The sequence below is a fragment of the Macrobrachium rosenbergii genome, chromosome 43, assembly GCF_040412425.1.
Source record: "Macrobrachium rosenbergii isolate ZJJX-2024 chromosome 43, ASM4041242v1, whole genome shotgun sequence".
NCBI classification, from domain to species: Eukaryota; Metazoa; Arthropoda; class Malacostraca; order Decapoda; family Palaemonidae; genus Macrobrachium; species Macrobrachium rosenbergii.
This window is the reverse complement of record NC_089783.1, coordinates 25,292,026-25,314,913: the sequence shown is the minus strand read 5'-3', so window position 1 is coordinate 25,314,913 and position 22,888 is coordinate 25,292,026. Positions and strand designations below refer to the sequence as shown.

Here is a 22,888-nt window from a genome sequence, read left to right as displayed (position 1 = left end):
CTTAAAATTTGGACGTTTACTACTAAACTTTATCGGTTCTCTTTCCTTCATGTGGATCAATTGCACACACACACATACATACATACATACACATATATATATATATATATATATATACATATATATATATATATATATATATATATATATATATATATATATATATATATATATATATATATATATATATATATATATACACACATATGTATAATGTTTGGGTATGTGTATGTATATACAAGCACAGGAGCAGCAGGCTCAACATTAAGTTCATAGGGCCGACGGCGTTTGGAAATACCATACTGTATTTTCAAGGCTGGAAATGACACCAAAAATTATAATGAAAAAAGGGACGTCACAGAAATATAAAAATATAAATAGTCAAATCCAGCGACATAAATACGATAGGATCCACCCGAAGCAAGGTAAAAGAAAAACGTTACTAAAAATAACCAAAAAAGGAGAGAAGTAAGCTTACAAGAGCAACATAACCATTCGCTCATTCAGTTTGATCGCTATTTCATATCCCACTTCTCTTTTTTATACTGTCTTTCTGCTGTAATCAGGACATTGTCATAATAAATCTATGGTCATTTTGAATTTAAGTCCATGTGCTTATGTAGCTTCTGTGATTACTCCAGAGACTCAGTTTATTTTGCCTAATTGATTTCAAGAAAGTTTCCCCCATTTTGACATCTTTATTTTGACTTGTGGCTGTAACCAATAGGGTAACATTATTGCCTTTCTTTTCTTTTAGCTTAAGCTTGCCTTATGCCAGCACGGTCTCTTGCTCCTAAGTCTCGTGAAAATAACAGCTGATCTCGTTTTCTCCCCCGAACACAAATCATAGAGTCGTTCAATAGCGTTTTAAGAATGCACGAAACAGGTTCGTAAGACCGTGGTAACTCTACGGAGAAAATACTTCTGCCATCCACCGAAAGATGGCAGACTTATCTCATGTTTGTGGACTGGTGCGCGTTCATTTTCTCTCATAAAGACAAACGTTTCATCTTGCATATAATGAAATTTTTTTATATTTGAATTACTTTATATAACTGCATATAAATAGCTTTATACTATTTAATATTTAATAAGCAGTGATAAGTGTTCACTTATTAAAGAGAAAAATATTTCTCTTTCTGTTCAAAGGTTCAAGGGCCTTTTTTCAACCATGACGTGAAGCGGAACATGTTCGCAACCTCTTAGCTCACTGAACATCCCCAGACCAGACGGCCATCAGTGATCAGTCTCAACGCCGGTGCGCAGAAAGACCTCCCAAGTAAGTGTTTTGGTATCTGTAGTGGGCCCGGTCATTTATTTTTCAGTGAATGATACAAACGAATCACGAAAGGTTAAGGTTCAATAATTATGGTTGTAATGGTATATGTATGTAAAGGTTGGTGTAAGAGCCGTGTAATCAGCTGATTTTGGAGAAAGGTTACCGGTGAGAATTTTGTTAGGTAACAGATGAGTTTTACCCTTGGCTAACCATTGTAGGGATTTTCATGATATATCACCCCATTATGTTAACTCTACCGGCAGAAGTAAGTATTAGCTCGGCGTCGGATATTACCCTGGAAATTGGCTTTTTCTATAGTAATTTGGTTGCTTATCAAGAATTTACCGTGGTTTTCCTCGATCGACTGTAATTAACCTCAGAATTGATAATTACATTGTTTTGTTATTGCGCATGCGCAGTGTTAATATGGGAATTTTTGGAAAACGTGGTTTCCTTTACTTGGGGGTTCAGGGCCAGAGCCCCCCCCCAATAAGTAACACGGCCTACTAGGTTAGGTTAGGTAGGGTATGTTAAGTTAGTGTGGTTTCTTTTATAATAGATTTCCTTAGCCAATCCATTCTTGTACATATGACTCCCTAAAATCTCTTATACAGTCAGTTCTGAGCTAATACCCAGAAATACCCCTCTACCGTTAACCTCTTGCTAGGTATTTTGGTAAAATTTTATAAGTTGCCAATAAGACTCCAGCCAACCATTTTTGCATGAAAAACTATTATGGGTTTTTCATGCAAAAATGGCTAGCCTAAGAAATGATAGGCCCTAAAAGAACCTAAAAATACCTATATGACGTAAACTAGGGGTGTTTACTAGTTGCAATTTTGCTGTATTAGCTATGAGTCATAATTTGAGTGATTTTTTATCATTTGCACTTAGAGTTTATGGGGTTCAAAATAACGAGAATGGAAAGCTCTTTTCAAAAATATAGATTACAATTTCATATTGTGAATTAGCAACTTATAAAATAATACCAGTATTTTGATGGTGAATTATTCATTGTGTTACCTCTACTCTAACCCTTTGTAGGTATTTAGCCTTTTAAGAATTATGACATGTTCGGAGTTCAATTAATCAACTTCATGTGTTCTAGGTTTTATACTTGTTTAGTTAAATGCAAAATATATTTTCTTAACTAGGCTATCCTAAGGTAGATTAGGGTATTGCACATGTGTTATGCATAATGCATTACTCATTTTTTCCCCCTCATATTAATGGAAAATGATTCCTTGAGTTTTATGAAAACTTGAAATGTATTTTAATCAAGTGGAATGGGTAAAACTACATGGTAACTCAGCATGGGCTATTACCTTGGAAATTGATTTTCCCTATACTCTTAGTGTTGCTGATGGAGGTGGTGGTGTTTGTCTAACCAGCATGGTTGGGGACCCTTTGGGAATGCGGGGTTTGGGTGGGGGAATTCGCTGGGAGAAAGACCAGACTGCCGTGTGCTTGTCATGAAATGGTTCCGCGCATGCACAAGTCATTAGGGAGTCATGTGTTCAAGACGGGATTGACTAATGAAACTTATTGTAAAAGGAACCATCCTAATCTAACGTACCCTAAACTAACCTAACCTAGCAGGCTGCATTGCTTACCTGGGGGGGGCTCCCCTGGTGAAGGAAACTCCACTTTTTACCAAAAGCTTCCCCTATAACACTGTGCATGCATGATAGCATTCCAGGATGGCCAGCATACAAAAACATAGCAGTTTTGATGTTAATACAGGTTAATTACGGTCCACTGACAAAAATAAAGTAAATTGTGGTAATTCTAAGCCGGCTGTCCGCGGTGAGCTAGACTATGGCAATTGACTTTTTCCTATGCTATTTTACTTGCTTTACAAGAATTTAAAGTAATATTTTGTCGGCTGGCTGTAAATAAACTGTAATTGACCTTTGAAGAAATACACTACCGACAGGGTAGATCTACGCCGGCATTTGGCGGTGAGCCCCCTACCCCCATCCACAGCTAATACGCCTAAATTGTAACCAGTAAATACCCCTAAAAATACCAACCTAACGACCGTAGGGGTGTTTACTGGTTACAATTTTGCCGTATTAGCTATGGAGGGGGGTGGTGGGCTCGCCGCAGAATGCCGGCTTAGACCTACCCCGCGTTAGGTAATACAAGTTTTGTAGTCTTCAAAGGTCAATTACAGTTTAATTACAGCCGGCCGACAAAATATTTCTTTAAATTCTTGTAAAGCAAGGAAAATAACATAGGAAAACGTCAAATGCCATAGTCTAGCTCACTGCGGACAGCCGGCTTAGAATTACCTAAATTGTTAATAAGCAACCAAAATACCATAGGAAAAGTCAGTTGTTCCGACACGACATACAAACCGTCGGTCCTTTACATTAGGAATTACTTTCAGCGTTAGGCTGGAAATAGACGTTAAACTCTTGAGCAAGGTGGTTAGGCAGTAACTAAGGCCAGGTAGGCGGGAATACCCGCCTGCTCAGATGTAAACATTCCAGTTTGCTTTTGGCCGTCATGCGTTCCAGACATGGTTTCGGATCTCTTGCCTGACTGTCATTAGGCTCTTTATACCCATTGGGGTCTTAATGTATTTTTGTGTAAACAGTAAACCCCCCGTATTTGCGACTCATTACAGCATTTGGTTAACATACTATTCAAAGTCTGGTGAAGCCTTTCCAAGGCTCCTTGAGTCTCTGGATGGTAAGCCGTAGATAACTGTTGTTTCACCCCTAACAAGTTCATCACATTCTGGAATAATTTCGAAGTAAAGTTCGATCTTTTGTCGCTTTTTACGATTTCTGGAATTCCCAACTTGGAGAAAAATTCCACCAACTTCTCAGCAATTACCTTTGCACTTATACTTCTTACAGGAATCACCTTAGGATACCTTGTTACTGGACACATTAATGTAAACAGATATTCATGTCCTTTCTTCGTTTTCAGAAGTGGTCCAACCACATCCATTATCACCTTGCTAAAGGGTTCTCCTCTAACTTCTGTGGGTTGTAGGGGGACTTTCTGAATAGTTTCATTCAGTTTTCCGGCTATCTGGCATGTATGACACACTCTGCAAAATCTGCTAACATTCCCATGAAGTCCAGGCCAGAAAAAATACTTCATAATCTTCTCAACTGTCTTCCTGACTCCCATATGTCCCAACTCGTGTGCTACTGCTGCAACTTGTTTTCTCAACTGATATGGAATCAAAATTTGATAATATTCCCCTCATTCAGCATTTCCTAGAATATCTGCAGGTCGATGCTTCCTCATTAGCAATCCTTCCTTTATGTAATAACAGGTAAGAGTTTGTTATATCTCTTCTTGATCAGTAACTCTGAAGAACAAATCCGCCAATGTTGTATCCTTCTTCTGCAGTTCTATTAATTTGTCTCTAGTCACTTGACCAACTTCAAGGGTTGAACTCTCAATATCTGCCAACTCTACTGTAGTTTCACTACTATCTTCAGGAACACTTGACTATGCTGAGTCTCTTCAGTAATAACAGGGTCCTCTTATTCTTGGATACTTTCTTCATTATTTACACTAGGGGAAACTTCACTTTCCTGAAACAGTTCTTCTAAGCTCAAAGATCCTTCACTTGATTCTTCTGGTACAAGCAAATCCTCAGTTTCTTCACTCTTATATGTGGTTGCCTTCATACTCATGGTAGTTACACAACTTGGAAACAGGTGGGGATTTTTCTTCTCTATCTCTATAGTAGGACTAATCCTCAATGGCTTGTCTGTCACTATAGGACAATGAACGAAGGGAACATCACCAACTTCATTACCCAGTAAAACATGCACACCTTCAACAGCTAGTGAGTCTTTTACAGCAAAATCAATACTTCCTGTCACCAATTCACAGGACAAATGCAAGCAGCATATAGAGAGTTACTCCTCTTCTCCTTTCTTATACCAGTGAGATTCTTCTCCAACTGTGGATGAAAAAAAGTTTTAAAATAACTGAATCTCCAGTTAGATTCTTCTATATACCAACTGAATGGATGAGTGACGAGAAATGAACTACCAGAAATAAATTCCTCTAATGGTGGGCCAACAGCTCCCTGCTATCATAAAGAGTGAACTCTTCACTGTTACTCCTGTATCACAATACCTGCACACTCAAAGTGGGAGTTGTTTAGCATACATTCATAAATATATGGCTTAAAAGCCTCCGCATTGTTCAGCCACTCACTGTTTGTAGTTGCATTTCCACTGATTGCTAAGTACCCTGTTTGTCTTGTTTCATTTTTTCCCACACTATTCCTTGTAGTAGGTTTTACTTGGTTACCCTTTATCATCAGTCCAACTGGCTTAACCTGCTGTTGCATCTCATAACAGTCTCGACTATAATGTCCTACTCTTCCACAGTTGTAGCAAACAACATTAGTCTTCTGCATCTGTCTTGAGAACAGACCAGAAGGTGAGGGTTTACCATTCAGCTGCTGTGGGGTAGCATCTATCTAAGACTACTGATTCTTCAAGTTCGTCCATATACTTGACTTTAGCGGCCTCCAACCATCGTCTGAAACGTCTTCTTACTTTGTAGGCATAATCCAAGAAAGTCATCTTGTTATCCTTCTTTAAAGATCTGAATCTTTCATTTTAGTATTCAGGGGTCATCTGGTAAACTTGTAACACATTGTGTTTCAGTACACTGTATTCTTTACACTGATCAACTGATAAGGCTAAATAGGCACTTCTCCCTTTACCAATGAGAACACTCTCTAATAAGACTGACCATTTATTCTCAGGCCATCCCATACCTGTAGCCACTTTTCCAAGGTGCTCAAAAAACTCATCTGGAGCTTCTTCTGTAAGCTTTGGAATTAACTTTTGCACTACATCAAACACAGAGTCTGTGTTACCTTGGACATAGTTATATGGGTTTACAGGTAATATGGATCAAGCTCTGATTAACTACAACTCTCTTTCATGTTTTGCTCTTTCCCTTCCTTCTTTTTCTTTATCTGCCTGCATCTTCAGCGTAACTTTTCTTCAGATTCTAGCACCTTCAGTCTACACAGATTTTCTCCTTTTTCTAAACGTCTAAACTCTGCCTCTGCATCACTGTTCTCATTCTCTTGCCCTAGCTTATATGTAAATTCTACCTCAGCTGCATTCAACAATTCATATACCTCATTTAATTCTCTATGTGCTTTACCAGAGTTTATCAATGCTTGGATTGCAACACATTTGATTTGTGCCTCAATCATATCACTAGTCACATTACCCCCACATATCACTGCTAAGAGAGTCCTTAGGTTAGATTCAGATAGCTTTCTGATGGATGGAGCACTTAAAAATTCCTGAACTTCAAACAGAGCCATTTTCTCAAATTTATTCAACTACAGTAAATAGTTTACAATACACTTCAAAACAACGTAATGGTCACTCTCCTACCAAATATATCCCTAACATCACCAGTATAAACCATAAATCAGAGTGATATTCTGTTTTGTTCTCCAACATTTGGGCACCAAATATTTTGTCATGAGGTGATCAAGTACCTGGTTATTACACAAATATTATTAAAACCAAACATTTACCTCACAACAATAATATTACAACTGAACACTCTTAAGGTAACAGTGATCCCTTAAAACTTGCTTAACACTTGAAAAATCAATCTAAGTTTGTCAAGTTATGGGTGAGATAACTGTTAATAAACAAATAACTAGGGGAAAAAGGGCATCACTCCATCAAACACTTTAATTGTTTCCCTGGTTCTAATTCACTTTGATAAAATCAAAGGAGAACATTACAGATATATCACTTACCTTGTACACACACACACACACACACACACACACACACACACACACACACACACACACACACACACACACACACACACACACACACACACACACAAATATCTCTGATCACTGGTGGTCAAAAGGAAACACTGTCCTTTTAAAACTTTAAACAAACAAATTTATTTCTAAGTTCAAAAGTTGTAATTAGAGTTTATAATCTCAAAAAGATATCCTATTACTTGATAACAATGAAAGTTTTAATTAATTCTTAAACAAGTTTAATTCACAAAACTTTATCATGAAATTGAGTTAACTGAGAAAAATTCAGACTATTAAGATTTATTCCAAATTTGCAAAAGAAATCTCAAGAAATGGAAATCAGCACAAGTATTCTGTGTTAAAGTATCAACACATAATTTTGGGTAACACTGAAATTATAAACACATGAGTACATAAGAATAATATGAAAACAAGGACATATTGAAAATTAATATGCAGCAGAAAATATACCAACAGCAATTCCACTAAGACAAAATCTGTTTAAAGATTTTATCTTATCTTTCAAAAAGATTACTGTACACCCACTTTTTAAAAGATCATATTTACCTCTTATCAAATTCACAAATTAACTTTTTACGAAAATAACAAAGTTTTTACTATGGTAAAAAAACTAGCAGTTAACACATTATCTTACTTCTCTCTGCACTCCATTTCACAACTCCTTATTCCTTAGTAAATACACTTTACAATGCCTGTACAATGCAAGTATTTGTAACCATTCATAAAACTTACATGTTTTATGGGAGAGTGACCATAACTTTACACCCTTCTATATAAGGATGGGTTGAGAGAGAGAGAGAGAGAGAGAGATTGCCACCTTATCCTCCCTATGCTAACTAACTACTTTTGGTTCACCAATGCCTGCTATGACTCCAAACCTGGTTGCCAGTTAGTCATATAAAGACAGAGGTTACACTGACAGAATCTTAGAATAAACGGAGTTCCTCTCTCTACACTGGAATAAAAAGAATACAGAATTTTTCTTCTCTAGAATAAACAGTCTATTGGATTTATTCTTTGGCTCAGAAAGCCATATATGTTTTGCCCATTATCTGAATGATTGGCAGCCAACTTCCTGCCTCAACACTTGTTTAAACAAACAGGTCTCTGAATGAGTCTCAGCTATCAACCTGTCATCCCGCATCAAAGATAGCATGAGTGCCCTCTCTTGCATACCCATTTCTTGTGTGGTTAGGCACACAGCTCTGCAAACATGACCACAGGATGATCTTATCTGATCTGGTCACAAAAATAGAATCTGAAACTCCATCTTTACAGAATCTGAAACAAACACCATCTCCCAAACACCCACAATTGCATAACAATACACATATTACAAAAATCACTCATTCTCCAACACATGAGATATCTTACAAAAACAAAAAAAATACATAACATATATAAGCATTGCATAACAATACACATATTACAAAATCACCTCACTGGAAAGTTACAATGTTCACATTAAAGTTACAATGGTATAGTATGCAAAACAGGTGGCGTTTCACAACACATGAGATATCTGAAAGAAAAATCATACAAAAATACAGACAGCATCTTTCTTTTGTACGGACAGCTACTCTTGAAAACCAAAAAAAATACAGAAGACAATTACTTTTACAGAATATTTTGAAGAAGATGACACAAGAAATAGATCCATCGTGGAGCTAATGAGGCCAAAACCACTAGGGAATTTGGTCAATATATATATACCTTCTTCATGTTATATATACCATTGTATATATATGGTTTATATATATATTTCATATTACATATATTATATATATATATATATATATATATATATATATATATATATATATATATATATATATATATGTATATGTATATTTATAATTGTGTACATACATATATATAGTATATACATATTTATACATATGTGTACACATATATAGTATATACATATATATACATGTGTGCATATATATATTTCCCTTTTTCATTAAAATGTGATTTTTGTGCTCTCTCTCTCTCTCTCTCTCTCTCTCTCCTCTCTCTCTCTCTCTCTCTCTCTCTCTCTCTCATACTGTTTATTCAGTATAGTTTTACTTAAAATTTCCCCCCCTTTTTTTTTTTATTAAAACTGATTTTTGTGATAACCATGTTATGGATTTTAAATATCATGATTAGTAAGGACACCGTACAATTTGCTATGCCTGTCATTATACTCTAAATTTCTTGAGGTATGGAGGAAGGTGGATGGTCACTAATTGGTATTTGTAGTGTCTTTCGAGGAATTACAACTCAAGATTTTGTGTAAATGAATATTTCTTTTTACAGAATGATTGTAACCAGGTTGATCCCAGAGGCTAGGACTTTGCAAACTGTATTAAGAAGGAATTATGGTGTGAGTGCAGTTCTTTTACAAAAAGCAGGTGACCCCATTCAACAGCTTTTTGTGGACAAAATTCGAGAATATGGAAAAAAGAAGTCGTAAGTAATTATTTTTATTTAAGATGAATCTTATCTACAGTTTAAGATAGCTATTTCTCTGCAACAGTAGGCAAGTCAGCATTCAGGTAAAAGAAGATGGCTTGGCTGACACAAATAACTGTCAAGTTCTTTTGTTTTCCACCAGTTGTGTTTTGAATGTTTTACCTCTTTTTCAGAATTTTTCTTGCCCAGCAATGGGAGGTTGTTGGTATTTTGATGTTTTAGCTGTTTGCTGATTTTATGATAACTGTAATTCTGCCTTTGTTTTTTTTAGGATGTCTTCCACCAGAAGCAAAGCCAAGAAAGTTAGGTGTTGTAGAAATGTTTACTGTGTTAGCAGTGCATTTGGTTTTGAATTAGATAGGCACACTGTGCTTGTAGGCGGGGAGGGGGGGCACAGCTAGAGTGTGGTCTTGAGAACAGATGTGAAGAATGTAGGGATTCGTTGAAAGACTTTGTGCTTAAGTTTCTTGGGCGTAAGAAAAGAAGGGATGCAGATAGGTGGGTCAGGACATAAATCTGCCTTTTCTCCCTCTCATGAAGTGCTTTTGCCTTCATCTCTTTATTCACCCCCTAGTTCTTTCCTCTGCTTTCATGTAGCTAGGCCTGAGAGTTTTTTTTTTTTTCTTTTTGCTTTGCCTTCTGCTCCCCCTTTTCAGTTCAGGAAATCAAGAGGTTAGAGCAGGATGTAAACCTTATTTTAGAGTCAACTGAAGGTTTTAAGGCATTAATATTAGGGAATCATTCCATGCCCCCCCCCCCTCCCCAATGGGCACTCTTTTTCTTGCTCCCGTTTGAGAGGCAAGGCGTCAGTGCACTCACCTGTTAGTAGCCTGAACTCTTGGCTGCCTTGCAACAGTTGGAAGAAGTTGGTGCCTGGGAACCAAGTTGGTTCTCTGGGCAGTGTGGTTCTGTGCCCTCTTTTCACTTTCCTCTCAATTACCATGCCCCATTACCCATTTAGTATGGTTGCAGAAGGATCATTTAGGTAAATGTAAAAATTCTCATCAAGTTTTGACTTTACAATCATCAGAATCTAGTACAGTGATCTTGTAATTATGATGATAGCACTGCCAGGGCTAATGGTATAGATATAGACAGTTATTACAACTGCCCATAGTAAGGTCTAATTCTGATGTTAATTCAGTCAATTGTTGAACCAATCCCTTCTATTTTTTCTCATATATCTTGGTCTGCCATTCCTCTCGCCTCGAAACGCACCTGTTCAACCTTTAGCTTTGGCTATCGGTGAGGTGCTTCCTTGTGCCTTTGTCAGTGTTTCCCTTTTTAAGTTCTATCACTGTCAGAATCTTGAGTTGTCTCTTAAGCTAGGTGCCATTCTAGCTGCTTGTTATCCAAGGATTTACCTTTGGGAGTGGTATTAGGTTGGTGGGCCTGTTTCCTGGGAGGCAGGGGTGTCAGGTTTTGCTGGCACTTCTCTCACATCTTCCTCCCAACCTTCTCCCCCCCTTTTTTTGGTACCTGGTAGCGCGTCATCTATTCTTGCTCCATTAAATCTTCAAAGAATCCCAGACTTTCTTCTTCAGTTAGATCTTGTTTCAATGAGATTTCCCAGGCCCTGGTGTACAAGGCTTCTTTTAAGAATGCCAGCACTTGTTTTTCTTATTTTATGAAGTTTCATAGAGCTGCCTCTTATGAAATGGGCGCATTACCAGCGCTTAACCCTTCATCAGTGGTGAGTTGGATTTCTTTGCCTGCCTTGCTCCCTTGATTGTTTGTAAAGATGTGCTCTTGAGACTAGTAAGGTGCTTTGGACATTTTGTCCATGTATCTTTTTAGAGTTATTGAAGTTATCTCTTGCTGTTTAGAGTTATTGAAGTTCTCTCTTGCTGTTTAGAGTTATTGAAGTTATCTCTTGCTGTTTAGTTATTGAAGTTATATCCTTTGCTGAACTTTTGCTCAATACTCTCTCTTTTCCTCTGTGCCAACTTAAGGGGTTTGTGTTGCCAGCTGGTATCAAAGCATTGGAGGAGTCATTAGTATTTTTGCCTTTGTAGACAATGCTATATGAGACACTGCAGGTGAATGTTTGCATACTTTGGTTCGGAAGAAGAGAGAACATTTATGCTATTTTTCATCAAAGATTTTTCCTGCTCAGAAAATGGCAGCTGTTTTTGTTTTCATTTTGATTGCTGCCTCAATCCAACTTTTTAAGGCAATAACAGAGGAAATTTCAGTACAGGAAAATAAGAGAATTTCTTAGTCTTTTGGGTCAGGAGTGAAAAGGCCTGCTTGTTCTCTTCCTTTGGGCCCTCCAGTTAAAAGTTGGCCTTCTTCCTCACAGAACTTATTTTTAATTGATAAGATCTTTTGTGGATCCGCATCAGGATTCGCTAAGGGTAAAGCTACTTGCTTTACTAAAAAGAAATAAAGTTTTCAGCCCTCCAGTTCCAGTAGGAGTCCAACTGCAGGTTGTCTGCCTTATTTGGAGAGACTTAGGATCAGAACCTTGGTTTGTGGAGGAACTGAAGGTGGGCTATGTAATTCCTTTTCTGTTTCCCCCCCTCCTATGGTGTCACCTCCTATAGCCTTTCCTTCGTATCTTCACCAGCAGGAGAAGTATCTTGTTCTTCAGAAAGAGGTTGTATTGTTCTTAGAGAAGAATGCAATAGAACTAGTGTCCATAAATTTCCTAGGATTTTACAGCACTTTTTTGATGCCAAAAGCATCAGGGTGTATTGGACGTATCAAGATTGAACAATGATATTTTTCAGGATGCATATTTCCACCAATAAATCCTTAGTTGTGCGCTTCTTTGATTTTAAACAGCTGGCCTATGTATAGCTCTTAAGTATTCTCAAGGATTTTGGCACCCATAGGGGATGATGTCATCTGTAGGAGCAAGATTCTTCTCTGTTTAGACAACTGGTTAATGTTAGCAGACTCTCTAGATGGGATTCTGAGGGCCAAGGATCTGTTGCTTTGTCTTGCTCAGTTGCTGGGCACTGAGTAATTTTCAGAACTCTCCCGACTTTCACTTAGTCATTCTGTATCTAGGGATAAGGATAGACTTACAATTTGGAGCTTCTCCATTGGAAAGATGATTAGATGATTTTCTTATCTCGGAGAATTGCAGCCCTGAAGGAAGCTTCCTGCAAGGCAGTGGCTTTCTTTTTGGGAAACTTGGCCTCTCTGGAGAAATTTGTCAAACTTAGCAAGGCTCAGGCTGCAGCTAATTCAGTTCTGTTTGAAAGAGACTGGTTGGAAAGTCTCTTCCAGACTCTCATATAGTCTCAGTTACGTTAACCCTTTGAGAGATGTTAGAATGGACATAAGTCTATCAAAGACTTCTAGCAGACATATCCCTATGAGTAGTTCACTGACTCTCTTTGAAGAAGCCAAGGCCAGTAAGGAGACCGTTGGGTGGCTCTCGTTTTACCTGTGTACTTAGGTTTCAGTTAGGTTGTCTTTGTACAAATTACATGAGAAAATCAGTAAATGTAGCCCAACTTAACCAAAAATCAGAACCTAACATCTATGAAATGGTAAAAGTAAAGGCAAAGGTGTATTGTAAATTTTGAGAATTTAGATATTTTAATAAGCAAATAGTAGACAGAAAGATGGATTGCATTGTCTTCCAGATCACATTTGGTCGTTTATATTTGTAGTTTAACTATCAGTTTATTGTAAAAATAATGAAAATTGGACATTTCAGTGCACATAAAAAAAAATTGACATTCCTCTGTTTCAGGGCAGCTGGTGGAAAGTTGGTAGATTCCAACCCACAGATTGAAAAGGAAATGCAACAAGAATTGGACAAGGTTGCTCGCCAGTATGGAGGAGGACCTGGTGTTGATATGACAAAATTCCCTGCATTTGAATTTACTGGTATGTATAGTTTTTAGTGAAAGTGACAATTGTGCTTTTATTCAAAAGCTATGGTATCCCTCAGTATTAAGAATTTTCCTTTTAATTGGGGTAAATAGTCATGCAGTGGAACCTTTAGTTTTTAGGTCTAAAACAGAATGAAATTGAGTTGAACTGCAAACATATTAACTCATGTTGGTTGGGTATAAGCTGTCAAAGAGAATTAAAGGTAGGCTCTCATTTAATACAACGCATCTACCCTCAATTCAGATTTTAGTATGGTTTTAAGAAGCCATAGGAAAAATAACTTATTGATTAAACAGTGAAAAGCAAGATTTAGAGGATAGTGTTTGAGATACATACTAAGTAGGATATCTCTGTAATTTTGGGTACCTTGCCTGGATTGCAGCCCTAAATACCAGTTATTTAAGGCATGATGTCCTGCATTAACACTATGGTCATTTATTGGTAAATTGTTCATTATTTTACTCTGGCAGGATTAGGAGGCTAATTACCTTCTATTCAAGTGAAGTAATTGTGATGCTGGGTTATAATATCAAGTCAGTTTGTTGAATAGAATTGTGTTGAAATGTGGTGTAATTGATGTAAGAATGTAATTTGATTTAAGGTGTTGTGCATTAAAGAATGAAGATAGATATGATCCTAGGGAAGAATGTAGTGCATATGGTCTGGGTATACAGTACTCTATTTTTTTGTAGAGCAGAAGAAAAATGTGTTCTAGGGAACATTATGAGATGCCATTACACAAGTAGTGTGGTCAGGAGTGATACTTTGAGGAGGAGACCTAAATGGATAGAGTTAGTTTTTAGGATGTAACAGAAAGATACAGCTTAGGAAAAAGAAATCAGAATGGGGAAATAGTAAGCATACTTCCAGAGCCTTGGATTAAAGTAGTTAACTCCAGCGAGCAGAAGTCAAGAGAGGTTAACATACCTGAGTGGAAAAGCTGAAAAACATTGAATTTATTCTGATAGTTATAGATGTTAGAGAAAAGATTGCACTATATTATTGTAGGTGAGACATGTTTAACTAACATGGACTGCTGCTAACTTGAGTTGAAGGAAAAAAATTAAGACATCATTGAAACTTAAAAAATGGATTATTGAAAATGAATGAATGAATGATTTTGAGTTATTGAGTTATCTGGCATCATGACAAGTGATATCGATTAAATGAACAACATAGCTACTATAAAAACAATAAACATATATATATAAAAAAAACTAAAATATATTTTTGCGAGAAGATCAGCGTCGATAATAAATCTAAAAATGCCACTGGCATCATACACCACATCCTCTCCAAGGATCTTGGCAAGGATGAACCTGCCATCCCGACCAAGAGCCTCAGAGAGGTAACGGCTTCTAATATCCCAAAGACTGGGGCACTCAACCAGCAAGTGCTTCACAGTCAAGGGGACCAGACAATCATCACAAAAAGGTTGGTTCTCCCCGCCCGTTAAAAAGTTGTGTGTTAGGCAAGTATGCCCAATCCTTAAGCGGCAAAGAGCAATCTCCCATCTTCTAGGTGTACTGCCATACTTCCAAGGAAATATAACATCCGTAATTTCTTTCATTTTTCCTATATTATTCCAATGTTCTTGACACAAATTAATTATAAATTTTTTAATGCTTGGGAAGAAATCATTATATAAAAGTGGACACTTCCTTGGAAGTAAATCTAGAGCTGCTGGTTTGGCCAATCTGTCAGCTTCATTTCCATGCACACCAGCATGTGCCGGAACCCAGCAAAAACTAATGTGTTCCTTTGTATAATAATAGGTGCACCCATTGCTGAATTTTTAATAGTAAAAACATGGAGTGCCTGTAATGCACTCTTAGAATCACTAAAAATTGTAAAATTTGTTTCATCAATAATTGCTATTTTTTCAATAGCATTTAAAATTCCAAGCAGCTCTGCCATCAAAATAGATGTTAAAACTGGAACGCACCTTCGGTGCAAAATTTATTACTAAAAACTCCAAATCCAACGCCAGCGCTGGATTTGGAGCCATCTGTGAGTACACAAGTTGAATCCTTATGAACCTCACTGTGTTCCATAAATATGGAACAGATCTCTCTATGTCATATTTTTCTTAAAACCATAAAAATATGTACAAAATGAAATATCTATTAATTTCCATGGCAGGGTTACTGACGTTTTATAAGGAAGCACCTCATTTCTACCGATATCAGCAGTGCCAAGTGACTGTTTAAGTCTATACCCGTAAGGTTGTGGACATTTAGGATGCTTCTCATAGTGCCTAAAATGTCTTTCACTTGTTATAGTTTGAAAGGCTTGAGAACGGGGAAGTCTCTGCATCCCATACCAGTAGCGAAGGATGGATGACTGGCGGTGGAGTTGTAAAGGCACCTCACCGACATCAACCAACAGGTTTGATATTGGCGAGGTCTTGAAAGCACCAGCGGCCAGTCTAATCAATGCATGATGTGTAGAGTCAAGCATTTTCAACCTGCTGGGGGTTGCAGTTGCAGAAGAGTATACTTCACACCCATAAAACAGTTTCGATAAAACCAGAGCTTTATGCAACCTTAAAAGTACTTGAGGGTCTGCTCCCCAGGACGTGTGACCTAAAACCTTAAAAATGTTTAAAATATTCTGACACTATGTCTTAACATCTTCAACCTATGATCAGAAATTAAACCAAGGAATTGGTTTCCTCTACACAGGGAATTCTTTGGTCTTTCATATATATATCTGGGTCTGGATGAAGCCCACAAATACGGCAAAAGTGGACAGCAACTGTTCTGCCAGTCGAAAATTTAAACCCATTTAAATCTGCCCATTTAGTGATGTTATTTATTCTAAGTTGGAGCTTTCTTTCAATAACAGACATCCTTGATCCTGCAAATGATATAGAAGGATCATCAACGAAAAGTGGGTGCAATACATCATAAGGAATATGACGAGAAATACCATTGATAGCAAGTGTAAATAGGGTAACACTAAGAACGCTACCTTGTGGGACTCCTTCCTGGAATTTACTTTCTGATAGAGTATTACCAACTCTTAACTTGAAAGTGTCGATGTGTCAGAAAGGCCTTAATAAACAATGGCAGTTCTCTAAGTCCTGATTGATGGATGGCTTTAAGGATTCCATGTTTCCATGCTGTCGTAACCTTTTCAAGGTCAAAGAATATAGTAACTTGATGCTGTTTTGATGCAAACGATTCACATATAGATGACTCAAAACGAATCAAGACATCAGTAGTAGAATGCATTTTTCTAAGTCCACACTGTGCAGGTGATAAAATATTGTTTTTTCTAATACCCAAAACAAGCCTTGCATTGACCATCTTTTCCATAATCTTACAAATACAAGATGTCAAGGCAATTGGGCAGTAGCTTGCACATAGAAAATTTGTCCTTTCCCAGTTTTAAAAAGGCTAATTATGAAAATCTTAGTGTACTTACATACATGCTTAATCATTGCATATGGAACCTCATCAGGGCCTGGGGCTGTATCTGTACATAACAAGGCAGAATCAAATTCTCTCTCAGTAAATGGAACATTGTAGGGTTCTTCTTTATTGGATGAAAAATCAAGTGGCTTTTGTTCTTCCCTGGAACAATAATGGAATTCAGATGTTTCCAATTTCTGGGTAACTTTTTCAAAATGGTCTGCTAATTTGTTACTCACTTCCAATGCACCTTTGATGTATTGCCCATTAGCCCTTAATACAGGGGGAAGGTTAGGAGTATATTTGCCTGCTATCTTATTGACTTTTCTCCATACAGCTGAAGGTGGAGTTCTTTCATTCACTGAAGAAACAAAGGATGATCATGATTGGCGATGGGCTGCTTTTAATGCTCGCCGGAACTGTGCTCTACACTTTTTATATGCTGTGATGTTAAGTTCTGTTCGATTTCGTCGGCATCTAGCAAGAGCAGTTCTCGTGGCTCGGTGAAGTAACTGGAGTTCAGGCGACCACCAAGGAACTGGTCGACGGCAGAATAAGCCATTGGTTTTAGGAATGGAATGCAATCCAACAGTGTGAAGAGTACCATTAAGTAAATCAGTGACATCATCAACACTGCTAAACTCACCCGCACCACCCTCGATTTCGCTTAATCCCCTGAACTTATTCCAATCTGCTTTATCCAAGCACCAGCGAGGAGATCTATGCTCTAGTGGACTACTATTGCTTTTAATGATTATTGGTGCATGGTCACTAGTATGCCAGTCATCCTGTGTTCTCCAGTGAGAGTCAGTAAGGCAGTTGGAACTAGCTATTGATAGGTCAGTACATGACAAAGTGCATGTTTGTATATGAAAGTGAGTAGGCTCACCTGTATTAAGAATCCCTGTCTTCGTTTTCAACTAGTGATGCTATGAGATTTCCTTTTCTATTAGATAAAACATCACCCCACAATGGATTTCTAATGTTCATGTCTCCTACAAGAAGAAACGGTTGAGGAAGTTGATTAATCAGCCGTACTACATTATTATAGCAGACATCATTGGGAGGTAAGTAGAGAGAGCAAACAGTATATTTTCTAGTTAATTCTACTTGCACTGCTTCTGCTTGAAGGGGAGTTTGCACTTATAGCATCTGAGGAATGTCATAGCGAATATAAACCAAACTCCCTCCATGACTTCCTACTTGAGGATTATAAGCAGTTTGGTATGCAGTGTATTCCCTTGGACAAGTAGTATTAATAGCCAACATCGTTTCCTGTAAACAAATAAAAACTGGAGAGAATTCATGAATGAGCATCTAAAGCTCTTCATACTTGGCCCTCAGACCTTGACAGTTCCACTGCAGGATGGAGGAGAAAATGCTGTTTGTTTTCTAGAGGACTCTTTGAAAGAAGTCCTCAATTATGAATTTTTCATTTTATTGCAACTTAATGACGACATTTTAAAGGATGGTCGAGATATTTTTGGTTTTACACTTTTTTATAACGTAGCTTATCTGATTGGCGAGGTTTGTGGTGTAGATCAACTGTGATTTTTGAGTGAATTATCTCATTAGGTGGTTTTGATCCATCAGCTAGACAATATTTCATACCTATTGCTAGGTATTTCAGCATGTCTTGTGACTGGAGGGGAAAAGAAAGGGGGTCTCCCTCTTTTTCCATTGGAAAATTGGGAGATGTGTTGGTATTTTCTCTCTGTTATGAGACCATTAACGTGCTCTTGAGTATTGAGTTCCTGTCCTAAATCAGGCAGAGAGAGCACCTGAGAGACAGCCTAGGGCTGCTCATCTTAGTAGAAGAAGGAGCAGAGGGACGGGGAGTAATATCCAAAATTGGAGGTACTGATATCTGAATTGGAGGCTGGGCATTTATATTTAAACTTGTGTTTGCATTCACTGGCATACCTGGCATTTTTGGTTTATCTTGCTGCTGCTATTTGATTTCAAGGCCTTTGCATAATTCTTTTCCTTACTTAGAAGTCTTCTAGCGTAACCCACACTTATATGCTTTGCATCTGATTTTAGTAGAGCAGCTGTTTCCATTTTGAAAACTTGGGCATTTTCTATCACTGGACTTATATGACCCAGATTATAATTAATGCATTGTGTGCCTAATGTGCATTCGCCATGAGCTGGTGCAGAACAGTTGTCACACAACTTGTCATTTGTGCGGACTTGAGAAGGATGACCATATCTGAAACAGTTGAGCACTGTAATGGTTTTTGTTTGTATGGGCGTACCGACACCCTTTCATTTTCTGTATACAAATGAGAGGAAACGTTATGATCCTCAGAATTAATAATCATCATTGTAGTGTTTGGAATTTTACGTACTTGCCAAACCTGTTTTGGACACATATCTAATATCTTCTCTTCTTTGAAGTCATATAAATCTCTTGAAGATTACCCCTCTTCCATAACTAAAATTAATATGGGGTTTGATATCTACTAACATTTTACGGTCATCTATTTTTAAACTGCAAAGTATAAGTGGATTATGTTTTGGATTTTGCTTGGATAAGAACAGATTTTTCACCAAATCTAGCAATGTCACCAATTCCTTTAGTGCCTACTTTCTTTTGCAAATATTTACTGAATTTAAAATAATCATAATTTTCCTCTTTTGCAGTTTCTATAAGCCACTGGGGGAGTTCAGGTACTCTGCAGATTATTTTCAAGAGTCAGAGACTCATTTTCATTCCAGTCAGCTGGGCAATAAACATCTAAATTTCTAGGGAATTTGTCACAAAGTGCTCCCTTTATATTACAATTATGAAGAATACATTCATTGTTACACGTGGCACTAAAGGCATCTTTGTGTTTCTCAAAAGAGATCCAAGTTTCCCATTTCTCATCATCATTGTACTTCATATGTATTTAAAAAATTTTCCCATGTTTGAATAATACAAAAATAGAATCATAATGGCATTCAAGGGGTATTTTGTATGCATGCAAAATTGTCAATTTTATATGATAATCACTCTTAGAATCTTTCTTTTGTTGAGTTCCTTGTGGAGAGGCTGCATCAACCTTAGTTTCCTCTTACTGAGGTGGAATCTGTGAGTCAGTACCAATATCCTTTTCCAAGCCAGAAGTCGTTGCCAGTGCCGGTGAGTCGTCGGATCCAGGGGAGGGAAAACTAGTTGCCAAATCCATAAATTATTGCCAGTTTACATGCAGAAGTCCAAAAAGTGTACATCTCACACCCAAGGGCCTCACCACACAGACCCCACAACACATCAGAAAGGGAAAACCCGGCAGCTGTTACTGCCTAGCCTTTCCCACCCAAACACACCGCCAGAGCTCGCAGAGACCCCAAGATGTCGAGCACACACACACACCAGACCGCCACACAAACTGGCTCACCCACATACCCAAAACTACTTGGTTATATCAAGAAAGTATCGTGGATCAGTCAGGTATATGCATTCTCCACCAATGGCACAATTGAGAGTTGACTCCCAATAGTCCAACCCATATCCTACCCTTTCGGGGTAGTACCAATACGCCTGCTGGGAGTTCTGCCCCTCACTAATGGGGACTGACTCCCCACTCCAAATGTGTTGGCGGGCTTCCAGACTAAAGCCAGGAGTCCCATCCCCAAAAACCAGCTCCCCCTGGATCCCGATGGGCTGAGTCCTGGAGATGGTTCTGCCCTCAAGATAGCAATGGGAAGATCCCATCACTACCTTTTAGGTCCAAACCATATCAGGTGGCAATTCAGCCACCACAACTCCCACAATTAGCTTTGAATGCAAACCCCTTCAAAAACATGATCCCTTCTCCAACTCCCCTAAGCAGTAAAATTTCTCAAAAGTGGAAATGTCCATGCCATTTCAACTAAAAACTACGTAGGATGATTTGTCAAGACCCGGGCCCAAAGGCCAGGGTCCCTTAGCCCCTCACCTCGTCAAGGCATCCTACTCGAGGGGGATTATTGAGTGTATCAACCAATCTTATATATTAAACAATGGTCAATGGGAACTGCTGAAGGAAATGTACAAAAGCAGCTCTAGTAAGCAGTATTGATGTAAAGTGAGGCACACAGAAAATTGTTGTGTGAGCGAAGTAAAGGTGTTCAATGTTACTGAGAGGTGGTGAGTTAGAAAAAATTGTTGTATGGCAGAAAGTAGTTGTATGGTAGCGAAAGATTTAAAAGAGGGGAGGTGAAGATTCAAGTAGAGATAATTTTTTTTTATGGTAGTGAAATTAAGATGTACAGAGGGGAGGTGAAAGTAGAGTAGGGCCTCTTACTGACAGAAGAGAATACTGTAGATGTTATACAGGACGAAGAGGAGGAAGGCTTCATGAAAGGGTGTTTAAGGAAGAGGAATGAATTCAGATTCTCAACACCCTAAGGAAAAAAAAAAAAAAAAACATACTCAAGGTAATGAATTGGCTGGGAAAAGATGGTATTTATTTTTTGGAACTGCTTTGTGCATTAGAGGTGTCTTGCACAGATAAGGGCTATTCTATGAGGAGCGGGTTTGTAATAAAAAGTGAGTTTTGTGTTTTGGGAACTAACACTTAAAAATTTTTCACAGCAATACTTATACCAACTTAATGCATTGCAGGCACTATAGTTTTCATTTTGTAGACTATAAAATGAAATATTTTTTCCTCTTTCAGATCCCAAGATTAACCCCCTTTAAGGTCTGCTCTGATCATCTGTTTGTATAAAGCTCCTTTGTAACTTAAATGTCAACACTGATATATAAAATATATGTTAATAAACAAGTGTAGATTTTGAAATACATTTTTCTTTCCTCTTTGTTTTGTTACTGCCTGAACATGCTGTAAAACATCAATAAGTACGTTATTGAAGCTTGTGAAACATAACTGCATGGAGATTTCAGATCAGTTTTAAGAAAGATGTGCACAGACACAAGCATGAATGAATTTTGTTCTACAGGCCACAGATTTATTTCTTGGTTGATGCTGCAGAGGTTTACAGTTTCAGAGCCTCCAAACGGCATTAGACAGATAGTTGCACTACATTTCCGTGTACTTAAAAAGAACAAACAAGGTAGCAAAAATGCTAAAGGGTACCTGGAATTTTTACTTGAGTGTTTCACACCTGTTGAGAATACAGATTACAGAAAGTTTTGTTCTAATGTATATATCTAATGTATACATTCTAAATTATAATTTATTCTTATTGTTACCCTGGTTAGCTACTTTTCTGAAGCCCTATATTCTGGTTTTGCTTTCTTAATAGATGCTTAAATTTACGACTCTTGCAATGTTTATACATCATTACTAAATCTATATATGAAATCTCTTAATATTTCTATTACTATAACATGAAATATATTATAAGACTAACTAAAATTATTCTTACCCTGCTTAACTACTTTTCTGCAGTCCTAGCTTCTGGTTTTGCTTTCTTAATAGATGCTTAAATTTAAGACACTTGTGTTTATACATCATTACTAAATCTAGATATAGTAATGTAAATTAATGTTATTTCATAACATGAAGACTAGCTGTATTAAAACAGTTTCTGCAATTCTGATAACATGAAAATGTTTATAGTGAACTAAATCTCAAAAGCAGTTATGAAAGCAAAAGCATGTAATTACAAAGTAGCACCATATGTCACACATTGTTGGTAATCAGTGCATGGAAGACTGTCCCTAGTAATTGCAGTACTCCATAATTGAACAAACCTGATGTGGTCACAAGTTTTTCTTCCTAGTTTGAAGCTGTTGTATCAAACACTAAAATTACTATAAAGAGACAAATAAAACTGAATAACATTACTAAATCAAAACTTGGAAAAAAATGTTAAATGAAAATGGTAATGAGAGAAAACGTGGGAACACCAACATTTAGTTGTCACTTTTACATGCCAGCCTGAGGGATTTTCTTTTTGTAGTGAGAACTGGTAAAAGTTAAGGTTGGATAACCTAAAAATGAATTAAAAAAAAGCTGACAACCTAAAAACGAATTTTTTTTTAGTTTCAAAGGCTCAAAGTAATAAAACTGTACACTCCAGTATGTACACTAAGCAGTGTACCCCTGAAGGGACCTTGGAATTGGAATGTAC

The 22,888-nt window shown here is 37.4% G+C and overlaps 1 protein-coding gene across 3 annotated transcripts in view; it reads left to right on the top strand.

Moving 5' to 3' along the window:
* The window catches only part of ATPsynCF6 (ATP synthase, coupling factor 6), a 147,810-nt gene extending 126,219 nt beyond the window's left edge, over positions 1-21,591 (top strand). Inside the window, exons 1-4 of one of the 3 annotated variants that reach the window (XM_067086768.1) lie at positions 1,148-1,279; positions 9,399-9,551; positions 13,264-13,400; positions 21,469-21,591. In XM_067086768.1, coding sequence (XP_066942869.1) covers positions 9,400-9,551; positions 13,264-13,400; positions 21,469-21,491 — 312 coding nt within the window. In that variant the 5' untranslated portion in view covers positions 1,148-1,279; position 9,399 and the 3' untranslated portion in view covers positions 21,492-21,591. Of the gene's footprint in view, positions 1-1,147; positions 1,280-1,313; positions 1,352-9,398; positions 9,552-13,263; positions 13,401-21,468 lie in introns of those variants that run through there. The other 2 variants (XM_067086766.1, XM_067086769.1) reach the window with 2 other exon arrangements.
* The last annotated feature ends 1,297 nt before the right edge of the window (positions 21,592-22,888 follow it).